Source organism: Ciona robusta, chromosome 3 (assembly GCF_009617815.1).
Source record: "Ciona robusta chromosome 3, ASM961781v2".
Taxonomy (NCBI): Eukaryota; Metazoa; Chordata; class Ascidiacea; order Phlebobranchia; family Cionidae; genus Ciona; species Ciona robusta.
The window spans coordinates 7774499-7795701 of NC_143237.1; the positions used below are offsets into that span (position 1 = coordinate 7774499).

The 21203-nt window shown below is 34.5% G+C and overlaps 1 protein-coding gene and 1 non-coding gene across 2 annotated transcripts in view; one reads left to right on the forward strand and one right to left on the reverse strand.

Moving 5' to 3' along the window:
- LOC149738794 (uncharacterized) overlaps nucleotides 1–21203 on the forward strand; it is a 32207-nt gene that overhangs the window by 3852 nt on the left and 7152 nt on the right. The window contains exons 11-49 of the mRNA XM_089873700.1: nucleotides 712–879; nucleotides 970–1041; nucleotides 1452–1611; nucleotides 2032–2216; nucleotides 2368–2569; nucleotides 2971–3145; nucleotides 3996–4207; nucleotides 4485–4679; nucleotides 5009–5089; nucleotides 5379–5533; nucleotides 5766–5966; nucleotides 6255–6431; nucleotides 6917–7074; nucleotides 7238–7328; nucleotides 7718–7902; nucleotides 8911–9043; nucleotides 9104–9250; nucleotides 9513–9602; nucleotides 10055–10230; nucleotides 10507–10601; nucleotides 10968–11103; nucleotides 11426–11674; nucleotides 12065–12170; nucleotides 12449–12618; nucleotides 12941–13071; nucleotides 13469–13683; nucleotides 13904–14012; nucleotides 14418–14547; nucleotides 14964–15169; nucleotides 15588–15738; nucleotides 16141–16467; nucleotides 17128–17336; nucleotides 17712–17877; nucleotides 18223–18297; nucleotides 18635–18733; nucleotides 18995–19137; nucleotides 19405–19614; nucleotides 19995–20150; nucleotides 20758–20973. Coding sequence (XP_089729826.1) covers nucleotides 712–879; nucleotides 970–1041; nucleotides 1452–1611; nucleotides 2032–2216; nucleotides 2368–2569; nucleotides 2971–3145; nucleotides 3996–4207; nucleotides 4485–4679; nucleotides 5009–5089; nucleotides 5379–5533; nucleotides 5766–5966; nucleotides 6255–6431; nucleotides 6917–7074; nucleotides 7238–7328; nucleotides 7718–7902; nucleotides 8911–9043; nucleotides 9104–9250; nucleotides 9513–9602; nucleotides 10055–10230; nucleotides 10507–10601; nucleotides 10968–11103; nucleotides 11426–11674; nucleotides 12065–12170; nucleotides 12449–12618; nucleotides 12941–13071; nucleotides 13469–13683; nucleotides 13904–14012; nucleotides 14418–14547; nucleotides 14964–15169; nucleotides 15588–15738; nucleotides 16141–16467; nucleotides 17128–17336; nucleotides 17712–17877; nucleotides 18223–18297; nucleotides 18635–18733; nucleotides 18995–19137; nucleotides 19405–19614; nucleotides 19995–20150; nucleotides 20758–20973 — 6262 coding nt within the window. The remainder of the gene's footprint in view (nucleotides 1–711; nucleotides 880–969; nucleotides 1042–1451; nucleotides 1612–2031; nucleotides 2217–2367; nucleotides 2570–2970; nucleotides 3146–3995; nucleotides 4208–4484; nucleotides 4680–5008; nucleotides 5090–5378; nucleotides 5534–5765; nucleotides 5967–6254; nucleotides 6432–6916; nucleotides 7075–7237; nucleotides 7329–7717; nucleotides 7903–8910; nucleotides 9044–9103; nucleotides 9251–9512; nucleotides 9603–10054; nucleotides 10231–10506; nucleotides 10602–10967; nucleotides 11104–11425; nucleotides 11675–12064; nucleotides 12171–12448; nucleotides 12619–12940; nucleotides 13072–13468; nucleotides 13684–13903; nucleotides 14013–14417; nucleotides 14548–14963; nucleotides 15170–15587; nucleotides 15739–16140; nucleotides 16468–17127; nucleotides 17337–17711; nucleotides 17878–18222; nucleotides 18298–18634; nucleotides 18734–18994; nucleotides 19138–19404; nucleotides 19615–19994; nucleotides 20151–20757; nucleotides 20974–21203) is intronic.
- On the reverse strand, nucleotides 8332–8404 carry Trnar-acg (transfer RNA arginine (anticodon ACG)). The gene has a single exon. It is a non-coding gene; the product is annotated as a tRNA-Arg (tRNA).

A 21203-nucleotide genomic window follows, 5' to 3' on the forward strand; every position in this document is an offset into this window, starting at 1 on the left:
TTGACGTATAGACCATGTAACATGTACATTTATCTTGTACAGTCCAACCCGGCAGTATAAACCTTTCATTAACTCATCATTTCCAAAGAACATATTCCACAGTTCCATAATTACGTATTTCCGCTGTGAGTTTGTAATTCGATCAGCAAGCCTAAACATCTGATCATTTTAACCGAGCCATTCGTGAGAAACTGGAAAGCAATAGCATCACTACTTGCCTTATAACGGCAGTAATGTATATGTATAGTTTAGCGTGATGTTAGCCGAGTTAAAGGTGTTTTGTGTACACTGTTTCAAGTCACAGGTTCAAGTTTAGAATGCAGTTATTCAATGCATAAGTTAAATTTTATTTAAATAATTCGAAGATATTCTCTTGAACAAGCATGTAGATTTTATCTGAATAAGAAAAATTAAGGCCTATAAGCCAAAAGCATTATGATGTGGTAAAAAAGATATAAAATCAACTCAAGTCCGCATCAATGAAGATTAGTGCAGTCTATTTAATCGATGCCAGATGTTCGTTTCAAATCTCTTTTATCGTCCCATTTTGGAGTAAACAAAGAGTATTATAATTATATAACCGCACCCATACGGCTGTAAAAGAGTTGTAAATTGTTAAAATCGAATCGGGAAATATGGAACACTTTTTTTCTAACGCAATTCATCTTACCCCACAATAATATATCGGGATTACAAAATTAATTCTTACAGGAAATTGAACCACAATTCTATTTCGAGCGTCGATGCCGAAACGTTTTGTCAGATGCCTTTGCTTCGTCACCTTACATTACATAACAACTTATTGACGACGACAAGTCTTCACAAAGACGTTTTTTTGTGCACACAACAGATTCATTACCTGCAGCTGGCTGGAAACCTGTAAGATTAAATAGCAATATTTATTGTTTTTGGGACTCGAAAATACACGCAGGTATTTTTGTGCTATTAGTTGATCAATTATTTTAACAGGTTCCGAAGCGTACCCCCCGCTGTTATTGGGAAAGAAAGATTACCTGTTGTAAACGAACTTGCATTATCCTCGTAAGGAAGTTACTAAAACCTTATTGCTAATAATTGTATACTAGTTTAAAAACTGTTCTTCAAAAATGTTATTATAAATTACTTATATATATAACATGGTGGAGAAGACGGGACAGCTTTAGCACATAATATCCAAATACCCTGAACATGTTTTAAACAAATAACATCGGTCTATGGGAGTCGTGAGGATACGGTTTGATAATTGTTTGGATGTTCTTAGGTTACTACCAAATAGAACGAGAAAATAACATAAAAAAGTGTCCCATCCTCTTCCACCCTACTATGCAACATATATAACTTTCACTTTCTATAGAAAAAAGGCGACTTGTAATAAGCATCGCGAGTTTAATGAGATAAATGCATACAGTCTGTTATTAGCTAAAACGCTTCACAAAAAAATCTATTTTCAGGAACCAGATCGGTTACGTTGAGAAAAGTGACCTGACAGGATCAGAAAAGATGACAGAGTTATGGTTGGCTCACAATCGCATAGTCACCATAGAGGACGATGCGTTGCCGAAGTCATTAGTTAGAATGAGTCTAAACAACAACGTTTTCTTCAATTTCAAAGTAACTACATCAGTTGTACTATATAAGTGTGAAAGTGATTTTCAGGCGTTTTTATTTTTGTTGTTTTAAAAGGCAACAATAACTGTAGTTGTGGTCCTATAGCGGTCATATTAAGATAAAACAAAAGATGAGTATAGTAGGGTGAGGGGAGTCGGGGTACCTTTAGCGCATAATATCCAAATATCCTGATCGTGTTCTAACTAATTAACAACGGTCTATGAGAGTCGTGGAGATACAGTTTTATAACTCTTGTTTTTTGTTTTCTACAAATCGCGCAAGAAAATAGAATGAAATGGTATCCCATCTCCCCCCACCCACTATATATTTCGCTGTTATAATACATAAACCTGGCGACAACAACATGTACATAAAGTAACTGTAATAAAAAATGGACAATTTTCTATATTTTTTTTGTTTTAGCACAACAATCCGTTTTTTAACATGACGAAACTTCGTGATCTATATATTGGTGGAAATGCAATTGACAGAATACCGAGAGGGGCTTTCTGTGGACTGGAAAGTCTCCAAGAACTCCATATGCAAAATAACAAAATTGGAGTAATATTAAACGACACCTTTAAGGAAAGCCCTATGATATTAGAACTGTGAGTATGAGATTGAACGCAGTAAGTTTTTTGGCGGGAACAGTTTGAGCAGTTCATGAATGGCGTTTTGGATGATTTTTTTTGAAAACGATGAACTCAAAATATTTTTTTTATTTTTTTTTCTGTACGATTACAGCAAGTCTGTTTTTAGGTATTTAAACTCGAACCAAATAACCACCATAGAGGATGGCGCTCTCGATCATTTGAACAAAAATTTCCGATACTTTCGTCTCCAGAATAATTGGCTGTCGGATCTTCCCAACCCAACGGTAGGTAAATTGAGTTTTCTCGTATGTCATTGCGCTAATATGTATTTCCTATGTCATTGCCTAAATATATTTTATGATATGCCGTAACAAGCACTCTATTTAACTTATTAAATATAGCAGCTAAAATTAAATTAACTGCGACTACCGCACTTATGGCCTTTAAAGTTAAATTTAGTTTATTGTAATAAGTTAAACCAAGTTATGTTAAAACGCCAACCAATAAGAAGTATTTGTGTCTTATATAACTGTCCCAACCAAAAACCTTATTATAGGGTGGGAGAAGATGGGACACCTTTTCGTTTAATTTTCTCGCCATATTTAATAGTAAAAACAAATACTATTCAAAGAAATATATGAAACCGGATTTTTTACAACTCCCATGAACCTTTGTCGATTATTTAAAACACAATCAGGATATTTGGATACTACTTGCTATAAAGGTGTGCTGTCCTACCCCACAAAACTATAACAATCATCTCGTTCAGTTCAACGATTTTTCTGGCTATACTACTGGAAACACGATCAGCATGGAGAGGAATAGAATAGAGCATGTCGGATCTTACCAGTTTTCTAACTTGAACATCGGGGATCACCTTAATCTTTACACCAACCGCATCACAACGGTGGAATCATTTGGATTTAAAACTATTAGAACAGGACGTAAGTTTGATTGGAAAGAACTATACACCATAGTTGTGGTGATAGCCATGCATGTTTTCTTCGCTGCTATACCGTTGTGGGCGTATGTGTCCTTGGGCAAGACACTCAACGGCAATTGCTCCAAACTTGGGTCACTAATGGGTTGTCCAAATTATCAGCCATATACATAAAAATAATAAAAAATATCTCCCGAAACTAATTACCTGCAAAGTAACACACTAGGTAACTCGTACAAGCTGGCACGAGATGTAGCCTATGAAACAGAACACCCGTGTTATAACGACTGTCGTTTTCCGTCCACGCAAGGTTAATGTATTTTACATACATTCATTCATTGTTACTGATGGTGGATCTTAAATCCTTACCTCAATCTAACTGCGAGTATTTCTTTGCAAAGTTGACACTAATTTCCACAACCGAGACCAAAATTTTGTTTCCAAAATATGTGCAAATAAAACCTAGCACGCTTTGAAAACTCACTATAATATAATTAATAATGCAAAGTGAAAATCGATTGTGTAATTAATAGAACCCAAATTTGTGAATTGGCTCTCCTGGCATAAATTTGGTAATCGACGTCGATATTCTATTTAGGTCGTTTTTTATCAGGGTGAATGACTATATGTACTTTGTTCATATATCGGGTGGGGGAAGATGGGACACCCTTTCAATTCTTTTCTCGTCCCATTTGCTTGTAAACAAAGAACATTCAAAGAATTATCAATTTATGTATGCTCACTACTCCCATAGACTGTTGTTAATTATTTTAAACACGATCGGGATATTTGGATATTATGTGCTAAAGGTGTCCCGTCTTCCCCATCCTCCTATATTAAACGATTTTTTTAACACAACGCAAATATCTTCTTTTCAGTCGACATAAACTTAAACGGGAACAGCTTGAAATATTTACATCGATCAGCTTTTGATGACGTACAAGCCGAGGATATCCACATGGTGGGCATGACAGCAAGAACTCTGGTGTCGTGTACCTTCAGTAACATGGTGATACGACAACATATGAATATGAACGGCGGAAAAATCGAAGTTTTACAAAAAGGGGTAAAAACATAAATTTTGTGTAATAATCTATAGTGTTTATACATCGTAATGAAAAAGGGTGTACTGAGATATATCTAACTTGAATTAAATATAGGGGTTTGGTATATTAGCATTGATTGAAGTATATAGGAAATATATATATATATGTAAAGCGATTTGATAGCACATATATCAATGCCAAATTTATGAGCAACCAACATGGTTGCCGAGACAGTATAGTTCAAACTAGTTGGTTGTTCAGAGCAATGACTAGCGAAGTCACTTTTACATTATCCAGGTATTCAGTGACGTTCGAGTATCCAACACTTTGCGACTTGATAATAATGCTATTCGGTTGGTAGAAGGCCCAATATTTGAAAACTCCTCATACGTCTACTCCCTCCGTCTCGGCTACAACGAACTAACGTCACTACCTGATGACGCATTTGATGACGTCACCATTAGAGTAATCGAACTGCGAAACAATAAATTTGTAAGTTTGTTAATAATACACGGGAAATTTTATTTCTTTTTTCGTTTTAAAATATAACATCACCGCATATTTGTCAGTGCACATAGTAGGTTGGGAGAAGATGAGACACTTTTTCAATCTATTTTCTTGCCGCATTTGGTAGTAAAATAAGAAATTTCAAAGAATTACAAAACCGTATTCTTACGACTCCCATAGATCGTTGTTAGTTGTTTAAAATGCGCTCAGGATATTTGGATGTTATGTGCTAAAGGTGTACCGCCTTCCCACTCCCTACTATATATACGTTGAGTAATTTACTATATATTTAGTATCATGAATATTTTCTGCAGCACAACTATCCAACAGCGTTAAACAAGCAGAAGTTTTCCTCCATCGATCTGAGGTCTAATTCGATTTCAAGCGTAATAAAGGTAATGCAGGACTCAATTACTTTATTGTATTTTTGCAACATTTTCTGTAAAAAAACAATTTACTGTGCACGTATACCCACTGTCGGTTTGTCAATAGTTCCCTTTCTTTGTTATTTTAATCAATTTCAACTTACCAGTCACATACTGTTCCAAATTGTCAGTCATACATAAACAAAACAAAAAATCCGTATAAAAATTGTATAGAAATGTCTTTATTGTCCGCCACGCGGGAGTAAACAAGGTACATTCATATTAGAATACTTTTCATGCTTCATATTTTGAATTTTAGAGTTCATTCGAAGGTCAGACAAGCTTAAGACATTTGATTCTAAACGACAACAAACTCTCAGAGCTAAAAGCTGGCGTGTTTGATCACGTGCCCTCACTAGAAACGCTTTATTTACAAAATAACGAAATCGACCGAATTGAAGCAGGGGTGTTTACGTAAGTTTGTGTCATAGTACTGTGGGACAAGACGGGACACATGCACATAAAATCCGAATATCGTAATCGTGTTTTAGACAACAACAATTACCAAAGGCCTATGAGAGTCGAAAGGATACGGTTTTATAACTCTTAAAATGTTCTTTGTTTACCATCAAATGACACGCGAAAATATTAAATTAGTAAAACATATCAATTAGTCAAAATCTTTTAATCGTCTCTATACATTCAGGGCTTCGCTCACTCGGTTACGACATATTACGTTGGAGAACAACCAGCTTCGACATCTCCCACTGTTCGAGGGATTGCCAGCTTTACAAACTTTATACCTCAACGATAATCTACAGTTAAGAACTTTAGACGAAAATACATTCGATCAAGTGGCGGACTCGGTCACTGAAATTCGATTGCAAAGAAATACGTTTTATTGCAAGTATGAACTTAAATGTGATTTGGGTGTTATATTGTAAGTACAAACTAACCTAAATGTTGTAGTACTGTTGGGTAAGTTAAATACTGTTAGCACCTTAAACTCCTATAATTACATAATCCTGTTTTAAACATCAATTAACAACAACTTTAAAGTCGCGGGGCCAGGGTTATGTAGTTCTGTAAACATTTTTTGCGCCCTTTGTGAGCGTCATGATTGTATCAATGTAACATTTTTAATTTTCTCAGGGTAACGTAATCGAACAAATTACTGATAGCATTTTTCTTACAGTTGCGAAGTCATGAGGGCTCTGTACCAGATAAGAGAAGTCGTTAGCGGAGGTAAATGTATTGAACCGCCTGCTGCTTCAGGAACTTTATTCGACAAAACAGCGCCGACCTCGCCAACTTTGTTGCCCGATTACTTTGTTACAAGGATCAATCAAACAGCGAAACTGTTTCTGTGCAGGTAAGCAAATTAGGCTTTTAATGTAATAATCTGCAGTTTTTGTGTAGTATGATAAGATCGTGAATTATTGATCTAATTCATTCAATGTATATAATTTATTATATACGGCATTTACTGTGCGTTTTGTAATACAATTATACTTTATCTTATAACAGTCATTAAAAAGTGGAAAGTGAGACTTTCATCGAGATATATCAGGGTTTATTCCAATCGCATTATAAACGTTGTTTCATTAGCTGTTCAGATCGCTTTACTTAGTTTTAGCGTGTTGGGGTAAAATGGTAAATGTTTTCTTTTTTTCCTCTCCCATTTGGTATTAAACAAAGAACATTTAAAGAATTATATAAACATATCATTACGACTCTAAAATAACGTTGTTACTGGCTTAAAACACGATCAAAATATTTTCTGTGCTAAAGGTGTCCCGTCTTACCCCACAGTACTCTATAACCCAACCCATTTAACATTATTCCTTTTTGTTTCAGTGGAGCAAACGTAAAAGGCACCACTTCATCATCGGATTGTGATATCACGATGAAATGGGACCACCCGCAGTATCTATATTACGATTTAAACGATACAACCAGTGACTTATTTGGTGTAGACCTGGCTGAAAGTGTTGGTTGCAACTGTAAAAACTCTAGTAAGTTTTAGGTGGCGTATATAGCAGCTCTTATTCAATATATATATACATAGTACTGCGTGGTAAGATGGGATACTGTTACCACCTAAATCTCACATTTCCTGATCATGTTTTGAACAATTAACAACGTTATTAGCTAGTTAAATTCATTGGATTTTTGCAGCTGGTAATAGCACTACATCTAACTCAACTACGAACGTTATGCAATGTGGAACGAGTTGGACAACCGAAGAAGATTGTCTGCATAACACAATGTAAGTCTGGTACTCACGAATCGGTTGCAGCCTTAGTACAGACCTTTAGCACATAATGTCCAAGTATTTTAAAGTCGTGATTTAAACGGTTAACAACGGTCTATGCTGGGAGTCGCGGGGATACGGCTTTATAATTCTTGAATGTTCTTATTTACAACAAAATAGGACAAAAATATATAATGAAAAGGTGTCCCATATTCCCCACCCTATCATAGTAGGCTATATTAAATGTACTATGCTAATATATAGTAGTCTAGAGCGAATGTTTAGGGTAAAACAATGTAAAGCTCCAGTGTTGTATATATATGTGATCTATAATTAAACATCTAAATAAAATATCAGTCATCTAATTTTAAGCAGCGTAATTCTTACGCGATTTTATATTTCAGCTTATACAATGTCAGCTGTTCTTCTGCCTCTGCACCGACAGTGTATAACGTCACAAACTCAAAAACCGTTCAATTCATCCCCGTGGAACCAGGGACATTATACGAGTGTAATGTAGTGTTACACTATAACGGCACAAGCAGCACCTTCAGCGAAACGGTTCTGGTGCAAATACAAGACGCACAAGGTGAGCTAAAGCGAGCGCCTTTCGACTTATTGGTTTTGATTTGCTCTGATAACGCCATACAAAATAGGATTGGCATACTTGCAGTAGCCTGTAACAAACTTCGTAAGCGGAAATATACGAAATATTACGTTTATGCAGATTTATCTGCTCCGCTCATAACCTGATATGTATTCATATATATGGTAACAAAACAAAATAAAATTGATGTAGATAATAAATCAATTAAAGTTATCACAGTATGGGTTTAATAGTGTCTTGCAACTATTTCCGGTCAACTTATTTATAGAGCTTCCAGTAAGTTTCTTGTTAATTTCGTGTATTTTAAACCAATTTGCTAAAATATATAAAACGTGCTTGTTTTAACAACATAAAAAATACGATGAAACAATTAAAAAGATAAAAACTGAATTTCGAATTAGAAAAATTGATCGAGCACGCCAGGACTCGAACCTGGAATCTTCTGATCCGTAGTCAGACGCGTTATCCATTGCGCCACGCGCCCGTACGAAAGTTCGCTACGAAATCCAAGTATAAGAAAGTGTCCGCTTTCAAAGCAATGTAAAGCTTTTGACCGTAAATTTCTTTCTTTTGATTGCGGACTTGTTCAAACTGGCTTATACTGTTGAATGTATCTTATTTTATAACACTGTACGCCTAATTTCTGCATATAGGCTATAATATTTTAGTGTAAACTGCTGTGTTTTGCTCTGCTACTGTTTGCACATGCACGTCTTACTGCGGTGGTGGTTACTTAGCGTAGAATCGAACGATTGCTGTTTTGTTAATTGCCGTTGTGCACCCCATGGAGCAAATATACTAAGCAAGAACACTGTAAATATTTTACGTTCTGCTGTTTTCCTGTTCTGTATTACTGTACGATAACGAAGGTTGCGCGAGCGAAAATTCGATCTAGGAATATAGGCTTTGCGTTTTAAAGCCAATGTTCTGTAAAATAAATGCGGCGTTCGAAACATGTATCATAATTATTGATACGTATTTATTTAACAGGAAAAACCCCACAAACCAAGTCAGAAACAAACTTGTGGATATTACCTATCCAATATTACGACTTCAGCGCTTACCATCCAGATTTTGACGGCTTGCATACGATCAACCCAACTAATCCAAGTTACGTTGCAAGGTGTGTCATCGTGGTTACAATTTATAGTGCATAACATAATGAATTGCGCTGTAATTTCAGTCCATTCGGTGCGTGGCTCACAGCGTCAGCAAATCCAGCGACCGACGCTATAGCATCATGGTTCAGAAGCATTCCCGCAACGAATCAACTATTACCAAACACAATCACGCTTCAAAACAATGCTACAGGCGGTAACACAAAATACAGGTTCGTATCGTCTTTATACGCGTTTGTATATTTAAGGAGACTGAATGTAAACACAATGTAACAACAATAGGGAAAAGGTACATGTTCTAAACAACATCAGAGTTGAGTAGTTAGCCATATACACCAACCATAGGTTATAAACTTTTCTAAAAAACCAACTTCTTTATATTCCTGTCTATCTATATAGATATTTTAATTATACTTATCAGAGGAAAAAGAGCCCTTTTTTATATATGTTTTAGCCATACTCTTCTTATTTTAGCTTCATTGACGACACGTTTTATCCATTGGATGGACTTGGTTTTCGTTCTGAATCGCAGAGAGATTGTAATGGAGTATTGCATAACTTCGGGTCTGTATCTTACCTTATTTTAAAATTTAAACCATTTCTGCTGAATCATGCTTCTTTTGGTCTAAATAAATGTTACCTTTTTTTAAGACAACAGGCGCCAAGTTATAAAAAAGACCTAAGGAATACTTTAAGACCAAAAATTCTAATCATCACCTCGCTGTTGCAATATTTTTATTTGCTATGACCTACATCCTACGAAATAAATAGATTGTTCAGTGTGCTTTTGCCTGAGTTCTTACACTTTTATAATAACCTTTAAATTGGTTCATCTGGATTTGTTTTCAACATACTGAATTTTTAAAGTGCATATTTTTTGTTTGGCTATAACTACAAAATGTAATAAGGCATTCGATAAGAATATTTTTGAATTTTTTTGACAATGTCGATCACATCAAAAGAGTTAAAAAACCTTGTTCTATAATTGTGTCTTTAAACAATCTATTTTGAACCAGTTTCACAAGTTCAGTTCGAACTGGTATCCTTTACAATGGTGGTGAAGAAATAACATTAGGCGGTGGTGATTACATGTGGTTGTACATCAACACTCTGTTGGTTGCTGAACTAAGTAACTATGGAAACATCACATATAGCCCGTGTGCAAAGGTCCATCTTTCTCCTCCAGACCAAGGTATTCAAACATTTCCAAATATTATCATTCTAATAATATGAGGAAGCTTTTTCCATTCCACTTATGGCATACATCTTAAACCATAGAATCATAGCACACTTGGTTTAGTTTGCAGCATAGGCTCAGTTTAGGAAACCTTTACTTACTGCTTAGTGTACTTTATAGACTAACTATTTGAAAAAAAGTCTTCTTAGTTATTGTTATAACTATAACTGGAATCAATGATGTATGTATACATGCTGTTCATTTTGCTTTAAAATATATTCATCTTTTCAGGTTATGTCAATGTTACTGTGGATTCTGGTTCTTTATCTGCTTCACAATGTATGACAACATCATCAAGAACAAAAAATATCTTTATTGACATGGAGGTTTGTAAGTAGGTTTTGTATTTCTTATTTAATTTAAGGTCAAAATCCAATTTTCTTGCTCATAATCAAATGTATGGTAGGATGGGAGAAGATGGGACACCTTTATCACATAATATTAAATATCTTGATCATGTTTTTAACAACTAACAAAGATCTATAGAAGCCGTAAGGATACGGTTTAATAATTCTTTAAATGTTCTTTGTTACCTACCATATGTCACAAGTTAATAGAATGAGAAGGTGTCCCAACTCCCCCACCCTACTACAATATTTATTTGGAAACCTGGTTTTGATTTTGGAGCAAACTGGGACAGAAAGTTTTAAGAAAAAGGCCCATATTTCAGTCACAGTGTATAACTTACACAGGTGAATGAGATCTACCACTTTGACCTATTTCATGTTGAAAGAGAACATTGTACATCGGAATTTATTTTGGAAACCAAAGGCGTGACATTCAATGTAATTCATGTTAATGGTTCAGCTATATCTACTCTTACTACAGGTATAAATGCATATTATAAAAGTTTATTTAATGAAAAGATTTTTGTTTGTGCTGTACATCAACTAACATTGATTATTTTGCATGGTATGTGTCTATATAATATTCATCTTGTGGTGCATCATGGATTTACTATGATAAAGGCAATCTTGACTGTATGTTGAAATTCAGTCATGTTCATAGTTTTTTTTGTAAAGTTTTTATTAATTTATTTTGCTTGCTAATGTTGCGGAATTTTGTTACTGACAAACCTTCGCTTAATTTAATAAAACAAATAAACAAGAAAGCCATTTAGGTTATTTTCATGATAACATTAATGTTCCAGCTGCACAAACCACAACTGTTCCTAGCATCCAATCCACCACAACATCATCTTCAACAAATGCTCCATCCACTAGTAGTAATGCGGCAACTGGTACAACATCAAATGCTCCAACCACTAGTAGTAATGCGGCAACTGGTACAACATCAAATGCTCCAACCACTAGTAGTAATGCGGCAACTGGTACAACATCTGGTTCTACCTTAACAACTGCTGAAGTCACCACTTCTCCAATACAAGTATCCAATACAGGTTTGTTCCACAATGTGTGTGTTAACATATGTAGAAACTGTTGATGTTAATAGACTGGTGTATGTACTCTGACACATTGGATAAAGCACCTACCTCTAGAAATACTTTTCAACACTTAATGCTGTTACCATTGTGCGCATATTTATCTTTAGGTTTTATGGCAATTGCTCCAATCCAGTGTTTTTTTATAGATAGCCCAAATTGTCTGCCAAAAACACCACAACAAATAAATACCCCCAAAGTCACATACATTAGATACATTTAGGCTGCCATACACTATTATTAAATGCATACTAATTGATACAAGACTAGAACGTTAGTATGTGTCCTCTTGCTGTCTGTAAAAAATAACAAAAGTTAAGAAAAAATAGAATATCTGATCCCCCACAGCAACTTCTTCCACACAACGCGCTCCTGTTGACTTCACCGTCACCGTTGCTGAAAATGTAAAATCTGGAAGTTACATTGCAAGTTTTGGGGTCTCTGACTCTTTCAGGTGAATTTTGAATTTCAAAAATTTTATTAGGGACAGTGAAACATTCAATATAGAATTATTTTTAGTCTTATAGAAGGTACATAATGTGGTTCACTGTTTTAACCATAACTGAGACATATTTTAATTTAAAACTTTTTTAAACTTTCGCTAACGTAATCGAAGGGACAAATAAAGTTGCTATTAACTAATAAGTGTGATTGCTTGTGTTTCTAGGTAGTTATGTATAAATAAATAAATGACACCATTAAACCTTTCTAACAATTACATGTTATTACTAGCCAAGGCCCCCCTTTTCTGCTTAACTTTGAAGATGGAAATGAGTTTGGAAACTTTCGATTTGGAGATTCCAGTGATGGCAATAACACAGTTTCTTGCACCATGCCGCCACCAATGGGAAATAACAAAACTGTCGGCTCCCAAACCTTTCTGGACTGTTCTACAATACCAGGTGTGAAAATATAAATATTTCGACAAAATTTACACTTTGTGTTTATATAAAAATTGTTATTTTTTAATAATTTATTAAACACAATGATTGCAAAGAATTCTAAAATGTGTGCTTTTTCTACAGATAAAAGTTTTTCCTTATAATTTTGCCAGTGTTTTAAACTATTTCTATTAAAAATTCGGAAGTTCCCAACCCTTTTTGTTTTAAAATAATATAATTTTGTGATTTGCGTCTACAGAGAAAACTAAACTTTCACTTTATAAAAGCAATGGTAACAGATGGATACACTGATTTTTAAACTTGTTTTTTTTTATATTTTAAGCTCCACCAATAATAACAGCGCTTACCAATCCACCGCCAGTCACAGTGAATGAAAATATAGCTCACGTTTATCTTCAGTTACCTCTTGATTATGAAATACAAGACACTCACTATCTTACTATATCTATACAGGTATGGCCAAACTTTGTTGTCCTTGCAATATGAATTTTGTGCCAAGAGTTAGACCAGTAATATTTTGATCAAAATGTTTTAAAATCACTATTATATTCTTTCAAACTGTGTTCTTCTTATATGCTTGATAAGTAAAGATTTAATGTTTGTTTATTGTTTCTTGGTGGTTAATTTTTCTTTGACTGTTCTGTTCTATCTAATATATTTATATTACCATGGTGCCAAACATCCAGACCAGTTTATGATATTTATTTGTGAACTGGTAATTTTCATATGATCTTTAGTCTATAATCGCAGCACCATAGTTTTATGAACGCTTCGTAATTTGATTAAAACTTAACTGGGGATTGAATTAAAAACGGTATGTTCTTTTAAACTATGTGTTTAATGTACATAGGATACTGTGGCAAACAGAAACGGAACTCTTGTCTTGAAAGTTAAAGTGACGGACATAAATGACAATTGTCCTATTTTAAATTCAACGGGTTTAAACCTTACTCTTGTGCGCCCTCCACTGTCCATAGATTTTCCTCTTGCTTCATTTAACGTTACAGATGCCGACAGTCCACCAAACGCTCTTGTTTCTTTTGTTGCTTCTGAAATATTGATCAGGTAAAGACAATATTATTTTGCTGTTGCTACAAGTATAATGTACATTAAACAATTTTTTTTGGTAATATTTATTGCGTTTTTCAGACAAAAAATAAGATCAAATTAGCGTCATTTTTTGACTAAAACCGCTAGTTCTATTAGATTTTGAGTTATTACTTCTCACCAAAAGCTGTGTTTGTTCTTTAGATCTTTTTTTATACATTTTTAATTTTTTTTACAGTGGTGGAAACTCTAGTTCATCACATGATACAAACATCTTGCAGTTTGAACTGGCAGCTTACGACAGTGGCGAGCCATCATTGGGTAGAGCTATTAATATTACACTTGAGGTGGGTGAATAACCATACAAAAAAATACTTTGATTTTGATTTTAAATTTGTTGTTGGCCAATTTCGGGAACAATTTAGATTAATGATAAAGAATGCATTAGTTATAAAGTGGGTTTATTGGACTAATGAAATTTGGCAAAAACATGTGACATAATGATTATATTAAATCGGTTTCTAAGCTGTAACTAAACTTAACCCCTATCAAATAGTTTTGAAAATATTAGTTAAGTTATATTATTTTATCAAAGTAGAATGCAACTAATGTTTTCAAGGCTGTGAACTAGACCATAAATTTGTGGTTTTATTTCTAACTATTAGTATAAAACATTGTTGTAGTAATAAAATTGGATAAAAAAATGAAAATATTTATTATATATTAAGTTAGTTGTAAACCTTCCATTTCAGATATCAGAAACGTGTTTATACGATGTACTGGGAGATCCTACTTATCATTACATCAGTGTAATCAAAGATCAAAATACGCAGGTTACAAATTTATACATGAGGGTACCTGGCTACTACAGCAAGGAATATGGTGTGTGGATATTTATATAGATGTGATTTATATTTTAAGGAAACTTAATATCTTTGTTTTAATTTTAAGTAATCAAGCTGAAAAATATTTAAGGTGCTCTAAAAGGTGTCTGTTTTTTTGTCTTTTTACCAAAACATGGGTTGGAATTGCAAATATACAGTCGTCAAACAAAGGAACCTCATTAAATAATTTAAAGCAGTATTCTTAGAAGTTTGGCTCTTGTTTAAAATGGCACAGTAGGGTAAACTCTTTTTTAGACATAAAACTTTGGTTTCAAAAATATATGTCACCCCTGTTTCAAATGTTTGTTTGACATGTCGTTCCAGGCAACATTCTGTAACTATTAAATGACTCTGAAATTAGACGATAACTTTTATTAAATATGCAATATTTATTAATTCACTTAATTTCCACAGAATGCTCTCAGGCCTTGGGTTTTGAAAGTTGCCGCATTCCACACCAGTCCATTATTGCATCTTCTGAACTTGATAATGGTGTATGTGGCTCAATAGTACATGCACACTTTGCTAGACTTAATAACTTCCCTGGTAAGAGCACGGGTGCTACTAATGTACACGGTGCATGGGTGCCTGCTCAACATGACTTGAACCAATGGATACAGGTTTGTACCATAAGATAACTAAGTAAAATATGTGTTTCCTGTGTTTTCTGTGTTGTGTGCCTTCTGAGAATTAACTCATTGTCAATAAAATCTGCAAGTAATTTTGCTGGTGTCTGGTACTATGTCTAATTGCTTCACATATTGCAGTTACACCTTATTTTTTAGATGATACAATATTAGTTGGCAGTTTTTATTTTAACTCATACATATGGTACCACATTATATATTTTTTGAGTGATTGATTTTTTCTGTATCAATGATTAATGGACAACCATTAAATGTGCTGCAATGTCAGTTAAACATCTTGCCCAAACATACATTCACCCACCAATGGCAGTAACCTCAGCACACCCAGCACCCCCGGTTACAACATGAGCTCCTATCCACTAAACATCTTTATCTATTTGTTTTACAACAGGTTGATCTTGGTAAACTTATGAGAATCGCAGCCATTTTAACACAGGGAGCTCCAGAGTTTAACTTTTTCATTACAAAGTATATGTTAAGCTACAGTAGTGACGGCATTACTTGGGTTGATTACGTACCAGATCGACCCTTCCTATCAAATGGTTTGTGTGTTTAAAGATATTTTATTTTTTGACTAAATAAATAAAACTAATTTATTTATTTGTCATCCTATAGCGAGTAGTTTTAAAAGTTATAACATGGGTATTTTATTTTATAGACTCGTTTTTTATTGGCGAACTACTAAGTTTTTGAGTGCCCTAACTACAGCCATATTGTAGGTTTAAATTTTTAATAAATTCTCTTATTTACTAGTTTACATTGGCAAATTTATTCTGTTAACTTTATACAGCTAAGCAAAATACAAGCTAATGCTTTCTCCAAAAAATCGGTTTTACATGTAAGATCCCTTGATTTCATTTTATACAGCTAGGCAAATTACCAGCAAATGCTTTTCCCCAGAAAAATGTTTTACATGTAACGATATTTGATTTTGTATTTTACAGACACCACAAGCACAACAAGTTCTACGCAATATGGAACCACAGTAACAACACCTTACTCCAACACAAGCAACTACACTGCCCAGCCAACCACCCCTTCCCCATTCCCATTTCTCCCAATTACAATGGCTATGGTTTCTTCAGTAAACAGCACTGTTATAAATGATAGCATCTTGTTACCTGGAAACAATGATTCCAACAGCATAGCAAAGAACATGCTCAGTCCTGAAATACTGGCAAGATATGTGAGGTTATTACCAGCAGGTTGGGTTGGTGGAATTGGACTCAGAATGGAGATGTATGGATGCAATGAAGAGATAAGACTGAGAGGTAATCGTTTTTCAAGGCTTGATTTTTGATATTTTATTAAAAAAAAATGTTTCTTTTACTTGTTTATGAAAGTTAATTATTTTTATTTTACTTAAAATTATATTTTTTATTTTACTAATTTACCAAAAAGTTTTTTGTTTTTTTTTAGTAATTTCCCAAAAAGTAAGTTAGTAAAACAAAAATAAAACAAATAAAAAATAAAAAATGTAGAAGCAATGTATGTGGATATGAATACTGCATGTATATTCTGTTTGATACTGTGTTACTGTTTAATACTATACAATCATAACCCCTGGATCTAACATTCACAATTTATAGGATATTGTTAGGTTACATACGAGTGGTTAACAAATGCTTTGACTTTAAAAACAAAGCTAAATAATTTATTGCAGCTTATTGCTTACTAAAAGTTGTGAAATATTGTTTCAGAAATTGGCCAACAAGTTTTCATTTTGACGTATGCTTAATATTTGGGTTACCACAAACAGATGGTAGGGCAATGCTGTATAATAACTAAACCCTACAACGCACTTTTGTATAGTAGGACTTACAAATAATAAATGTAACCTGAACTTATATTTTTACTAAAATAAAACAGCAAATTATGTTCAAAATAGGGAAATTTTGTCAAACGAAATTAACCAATTTTTTTGTTGACAGAAAACAGCAAATGTTACAGATGTCCATCGTCATACTACTGTCCTGGGGATGGAAGGAAGCTACCCTGTGGTCGGTGTGCTGACTTTGCAACAGTTGGATCTCACAACATAGATTCATTGAATTCAGTTTATAACGAAACTTGTGGACGTTCTCCTACTGAGTTTTCATTTGGAGCAAAAGCAGAATGTTCAACATGCTTGAAGGGATACGTGAGTAGGCTAAATAAGATTTTGAATAGCAATACCATTGACAGCATATGTGTCCTTGGGCAAGACACTTAATAGACAAAATTATCGCCACAATATAACACACTTGGTAACTCTTTGGCTGGCACGAGGTGTATGAAACAGATTGCATGTGTTTACAACTGTTGTTGTCCGGCCATGTGAGGATAAAGTAAGTTACATTCATTCAATAATACAATGCTTCTACGTTCTATCCAGTGGTCGCTAATGAGTTCTAGCACCCTGTGTTTCAAGATAATAGGCCAACTTTGGTTTTAATCTAAGGTTTTATGATGTGCCTTGCTGTAGGACCTACCCCTATAGGATAAAATTAAACTATAATAGAAAAACAACCTTCAGGTTTGCAGCAATGGCTTAGCAACATCATGCCCCACTTTAACATACACTGCTGGTTGCAATGACACCATGTGCTCTCCGTGCACTGTGTGCGAACCTGGGCACTCATGCACAAGTGGCACGAAAAAACCTTGTGAGCCCGGTTCCTATTCAAATGCAAATACACCAGGTAACAGACCTTGAAATTCGAGGTAGCATTACTGATTTGCACGGCCGAAGTCTGCAACATTTTTATGTGCTAAATCATAAGCGGGCACGAGGTGTATAGAACAACATCTCTATGTTATAATGCCTGTTGTTGCCCTGCTATGTAAGAATAAATAAAATTATTTATTCATATGTGTGATGAATTTATATATATATATATAAATATTGCAAATAGTGTCAAAATACAGTCGAATATAAGTAAAAAGGTCTTGCTTACAATAGATTATTAATAAAAGCTCACAATAAGAATTTGATACAAAATAATAAAAACCTGTTGAAAAATGACTGCATTCTTCAACTTTCACAGGTGTTTGTATTGACTGTAAAGCAGGCACATATAGTGACACTCATGGTTCTACATCATGCAAGACATGCACTTCAGGTAAACAGCAGATTTACTAGAACTTTGATTGGAGCAAAATATAGCATTAGCTCAAAGCCTAAAAGGATTTTATAAACTATCAGAATTTTCTAAATTGTTAAAAATTTTAAAGTTGTCGATTGGCTGATGCTGTGGTACAGTAACAAGTGCTCTTAACAACAATTTCTGGTAGACCAAAATTGTTAGCAATACTTTAAAAAATAATCACCCGCAAAATTACATATGTGCGATAACTCCTAAGCGAACATTATGGTGTATTAAACGCAACCTGTGTTATAACAACTGTAGTTGTCCCGCCGCACGAAAAATATTAAGTTACATCATTATTTATACTTAGGCTCCCAAAGTTGTATTGGAGCAAGTTTTTGTCAGCCATGCATTGCACAGGAGTGGTCACCAGATGGGGCTGATAGGTGCCAGGGATGCCATAAAGATTGTAATTGTTAAACTATTATACTGTAGCCTTAATTAAAACATTTTTTCACTCTAAAAGTCCCAACTTTAACCGTTAATCTCATGTCAGAATTTTTACCTTTTTCAAGAGTAATTTTGATAATCTATATCAATAATAATATCCTTTAAAAATTTCTGAATTTCCTACCTTTTAATATCTGTTTATCCTTAAGTGGCCACTGAATTTGTCACACAATTTTTCTAGTATACACCTTACTTACTAATATATTGTATCCTATCCCAGGCCCATGCCTCCATTCACCGTGCTTCCGCAGTGTACAGTGTGTTAATATAAGGCATGCTTCAAACCAAACATGGAGTTTCAAATGTTACGATTGCCCCAAAGGCTTCACTGGAGATGGAGAGACATGCAGTGACATTGATGAGGTTAGGATAAATTAAGTCAGTTTTGACATACATGTGCTCTTGAGAAAGACACTTAACAGCAATTGCTTCAACTCTGTGTCCCTTATGGGTTGTATTAATTGTCAGCCACATATTTAAAAACAAAAATCCTAAAAAATAATAATAAAGTTACACAATCGGTAAACCAAAAGCGGGCCTGTGGTGTATAAAACAGAACAGATATATAATGACTTTTGTTGCCCAGCCACGTGGTGACAAATAACTTAAATTCATTATTCATTTATTCAGTGCATGCTTTCAAATCCATGTGTGGACCAAACACAATGCGTGAACACATATGGAGGCTTCTACTGCAATGGCTGCCCATCTGGTTACCATAGCGACCCTTACTTTGGGTTTGGACTTGAGGACACCAAGACAATCCAGATATGCAATGATATAAATGAATGTGATGAATCAGGGACTTGTGATCCGTTGGTGCAGTGCAACAACACTATGGTAACGAAATAAATTTGCAAACCTTTGAAAATAAATCATTTTTGTTGCTGTAAACTAAAGGCACTGTTATACTGTAAAATACCTTGTGCAGATGAAAGGTCATATATTATTTATGCACAGGTCTGCCTAATTTTGCAGAAAAAAAGCTTACAATCAAACCTAAAAGATAATGTGTCTCACAATCTGTAAATATAAAAATATTCAACTGATATTTTTGTATTTTACTATATCTTTATAATTCTCGTCGCTGTTATAACTGTTGGGTATGTATGTGTCCTTGGGTAAGCAACTGCTTTAACCCAGTGGTCACTTATGGGTTGTCAAAATTTTCAGCCATACATAAAAAAGTCATAACCCAATTGTTACATTTAATTCTGCAGGGCAATTACACATGTGGGCAGTGTCCTCTTGGATTCACAGGGACCGGGTACACCAAGTGTCATGAACCTGATGCATGTATTCCAATCAGTGTGAGAAGGGGTTGTGATATTATTGCTTCATGTGATCCAGTCAGCAACCATAATGCTGTTTGTGAGGTGCGTGGTTACCTTGTGGTGTTTAATCTAGAGTTTGTTTTATATTAGCAATGCTTATGTTAATCAATTGTGTATATAGTAGAGTGGGGGAAGATGGGACACCTTTACATTCTATTTTCTCGTCCAATTTGGTAGCAAACAACGAACATTTAAAGAATTTTAAAATTGTATGCTTTCGACTCCCATTGACTGTCATTAGTTGTTTGAAATACAATCGGGATTTTTGGATATTATGCGCTAAGGTGTCCCGTCTTCCCCACCCTATTGCATCAATGTATATTGCTAAAGTGATAAAACGGTAAAATTTATTTTTTTAAAAGTTTAATTTATTTTTCCTGCTTATTACTTTTACGCAATTAAAATTGTTAAAAAAATACTTTCCTAAAACACAATATAAAAAGTAGCTTAAAATAAAACATACTTCAAGTTTAACGTGCTACTAATATGAATGAATGTACCTTTCCTTATCCTTGCATGGCCGGAAAAAGACATTCTTTAAACAGGGGTGTTCTGATTCATACACCTCGTGCCAGCTTACGAGTTATCATGTATGTTACTTTGTGGGTGATTAATTTTATTTTTTGGGTGATTTTTTTTGTGCATTTAGTGTCCGCCTGGGTTCGCCGGGCCCGGCAGTGCATGTGGGGTCGACAACGATTCCGACGGGCAACCTGATCTGTTCATTCCCTGTGGTGATTATGTTGCATGCGCGGAAGATAATTGCATCGGGATCCCTAACAGTGGTCAGGAGGACGCAGATGGAGACAGGAGGGGAGATGATTGTGATCAAGATGATGATAATGATTTCATCCCGGATCATTTGGTGAGAGGAGCAGTGCAATCTTACGTGTTTACTGCAAATAATTTTGTGTCATTTGCTTGAATAAATAAATGAATCTAACTATGTAACTTTTTTCTTTCTGGATCATTGATCTACTAGCAGTAAGTTTTAACGACTGTCAATTTTTTTGTTTATTCTTATCTTTATATTAATTGGTCTGACCTTCACTATTGTATTTATAGGCTAAATAATTTTTTGTGTTATGTATGAAC